General features: G+C 36.0%; 1 protein-coding gene across 1 annotated transcript; it reads right to left on the bottom strand.

The window, feature by feature from the left end:
• Positions 1-298: 298 nt before the first annotated feature.
• LOC132803271 (protein FAR1-RELATED SEQUENCE 5-like) lies at positions 299-3189 on the bottom strand. The gene is made up of 5 exons (XM_060815864.1): positions 2800-3189; positions 1768-2694; positions 1044-1677; positions 883-956; positions 299-340 (listed from the first exon to the last, which is right to left on the bottom strand). Exons 1-5 carry the CDS (start codon positions 3187-3189, stop codon positions 299-301), a joined length of 2067 nt encoding a protein of 688 aa, XP_060671847.1.
• Positions 3190-3529: the final 340 nt, after the last annotated feature.

Here is a 3529-nt window from a genome sequence, read left to right as displayed (position 1 = left end):
TTGTTTTCTTAAGTTTCTTGCTTTCTTAAGTTTTCTGTACTAGTTTGTACTATGGCTTTTTTATCCTAGTTAACAAATATACCAACCAATGACAGAATCCCATGAAAATAATCTAGTTTTCTACAAAACCAACGAATAAAATATCAGCTTTTTGTTCTATGCAGAACTTACCACAGCATTGAGCATCCTATTCCTTAGAGCAGTTTCCTTTTTCGTTTTGATTATTAATGTCCCATAGGATATTTTTGTGTGCTTCATCTAGCTTAGGACTTTTTAGATCTTTTTTTGAGATGCCAATCTATCCATTGACAAACACACCTAAGTAGAGGCCAGAAAATTCCTAATAAGCATAAGTCCAATAAACAGGCATAGAAAAAACATGAGAAAGATGAAATAAACAGGCCAATAAGTCTTCTAACAAATAAATTAAGGTGGTGAAGTACAATGTGGCATTTTAGAAGTAAATCAATAACATGACAGATTAGAATATTGAAGTAGAGCAAAATGGCAGTGGTATGTGGAAGAAGATAATCTGTTGCAAAAATGGCTGCTCTTCTCTTCATTTATCATGATGTACAGAAATTAAACGTTCCAAACATAAAGAGTAGCACGTGAATATACGGCAAAACCAGTATACATTCAATCCAATAATCAAAACACATCTCTATTTTATATAGTCAACTGATAGTGCTTGCTATAAGATAGAAAATCCCAGACAAGCACACCAAAATAAAAAAACAACTTCTTCTCCCAAATTGTTGCAAGATAGGTCATCCTTTAATTTTCTCATGCAGACCTGCCAAAGTCCAGCACGTCCTTAGATTAGCAGCATGTTAGTTCAATAAAATATCGAAGACCATACGATACCACTTAGTTTCATACCTGTGGAAGACAAACTATCAGCTTTAGAATCATATTCCGAGGCGTGCTGAGGACTTTCCTCATTTTGCGAGGACCTATATAGATGAGCAGCATGCTTTGTACAAAATATGATCATACAAATTGCATAAGAATAATAAATAGTAAATGTATTATTTTCTTACGGATTGTTGAGGAGTGGACAGTTTCCTTTGCGGCATTTGTTGCCTTCTCCTTTCCCCTTTTTAATCTTTGTCCGCATCCCTTTGCCCTCACAGCAGATGGGTCTTTCAAAGCCTCATAGTCATGAGCAGTGCTACCTTTTTCAGAAATGCCTCCACTTTTTGTGTTGCTAACTATGGATTCAATCTTGCCTAGCAAACTTTGAAGACCATCATTCACAATTACACTTGCCTCTTCATATATTATGGCTTTATCAATGACTTCCGAAGCAAGTTGGAATAGTTTAGCTTGCCAAGTCAACATTGAACTACACTGTCCACCTATCTCAACACCTTGCTTATCGGTTATTATTTGACATTTTGCACCTCTAGTCCACCTTTTCATTATATATTGATTTGGCAAAGGAATGTTACCAAACAGTCTCAAGAATGCCAAGATATGTCTACAGGGAAGTCCTTCACTCTCAAACTTCTTACATGTACGAGATGTAAAGTCCAATTCTTTATCATAAGCAATTTCCCGCACTCTACGAACATGTTCTTTTGGACTACTCTCGACCATATACATTTTGTGTGTAGCATTTTCACGAACAAATTGTGGCATTATTACTAAGCTATTCCACAACTCATCTTGAAACTTAAGAAAAATTTTGCATGTGTAAATCTCAGCCATTTGCTTTTCCATTTCCAATGGCAATTTCAAAACAAGCTTCTCATTAATATCAACGTGATCAGCCCCTAATTCTTCGTGACGTTCCTGTGTAAGCGCCCTATTAAATCGAAGTATGAAATCCATCAATAAGTTTCTCTTCGAAACATATTTCTTGAAAAATGCATGGGAGCTTTCCGCACGTTGGCTACTTGACATTCCAGCTGAGAATATATGGTTAACATATGCAGGCACCCATCTTGAACATAGCTCAAATATTGATTTTAACCAATCATTGTTATCTAGGCTTGCCTTCTCAATGGTAGTCACCCATTTTCTTTCAAACTCTTCAGGGCATTCTGATTCCCAAATGCATTGTTGGAAGTCCTTATAAAAATCTCTATAGGTGATCGCATTTAAATACGTAGAGAACTTCTCAAGTATGTACCAACTACAATACCTATGAAATGTATTCGGTAAGCTCTGAACTATAGCCTTTGTCATTGCAGGATCTTGATCTGTAATGATCATTTTTGGGTTGTTCGTCAGCATGCTATCCTTTAATAGCTCAAACAACCAAACAAATGATTCTGTTTTTTCATCACTTAAAAAGGCACATGCAAAAAGCACCGTTTGACCATGATTGTTCACCCCCACCAAGGGTGCAAATATCATACCATATTGATTAGTGTTGTAAGTTGTATCAAATACAACTACATCACCAAAACATTCATAAGCTCTTCTAGACACCGAATCAGCCCAAAAACAACGCTTCAATTTACCATCATCATCTACATCTATTTTAAAAAAGAAGCATGGATCTTTTTCTTGCTCGGTTAGGAAATATTCCTTTAAAAGTTCTGCATCTTGTCCTCTTAATTCATTCCGCACCTTAGCTTCATGGTTATATATATCCTTCTTTGTACACCCAATATTCCCTATACCTCCAGCTTCAAATTCAAGAATGCTTATTTGTTGATGAGTTGGCACATTTGCTGCTGAAAACTGCAAAGTTAGTGACTTCTTGGCTTAAGACACACTACGATGTGATCTCAATAAATGCACTCTTCGAGGGGTTGATAATGGATGACTATGTTCTTCAACAAATACAGTGATGACAAATTTCCCCGTTTTTGACCTAACCACGGCAAGTTTAGCTTTACAATTTTCTCTTGTCATCCCCTGCCACCTTTTTCTCTCACCGTCCTTTATAGAAGATACTCCTTCCTTAAAACACACAAATTCTTTCCTGACAACTTCTTTCGCACCTTTACATCTCTTAGTCAAACTGCTACAAACACTAAACCCCGCCTCTTTTGCATATTTAATGTAGAACTCATGTACCCCATCTATCGATTCAAACTCTTGTCTAACCTTTGGTTTGCAGTTTTCAGCCACTTGGGGAATGTAAACGTCATCCACGGATTTTGAATGTGACAGCAAGGATATGTCTTCAACTCGTCTACAATCTGAATTTGCTTCCAACTGTTCTACACTCATGTTTCCAATCTGAATTTGCTTCCAACTATTCTACACTCAAACCAGCTTCCTATTGATCAATTTGTAACCTAGTAGATGGCAAAGCAAAACCATCTTGAGAGGTGGTAATATCTTTTATTTTAAGAAAGTTTAGTTTCTAAATAGAAGAGAAAAATATTGCAAAAATAAAGGCACTTCAGCCAAAATCTGCCGAGTTTGCATTATGGTTGCTGATCCAGCACACTCTATAATGAAATAAACAAATATGCGTGCACCAACAGAAAAAATAAATAAATAAATAAATCTGAATCATGGGGTTCAAAAAGGTTAATAATACATATAAAAATGAAAAATATAAGTT

This window comes from Ziziphus jujuba, chromosome 3 (genome assembly GCF_031755915.1).
Source record: "Ziziphus jujuba cultivar Dongzao chromosome 3, ASM3175591v1".
NCBI classification, from domain to species: domain Eukaryota; kingdom Viridiplantae; phylum Streptophyta; class Magnoliopsida; order Rosales; family Rhamnaceae; genus Ziziphus; species Ziziphus jujuba.
The sequence above is the reverse complement of the archived record's forward strand: the minus strand, read 5'-3'. Positions and strand labels throughout refer to the sequence as shown.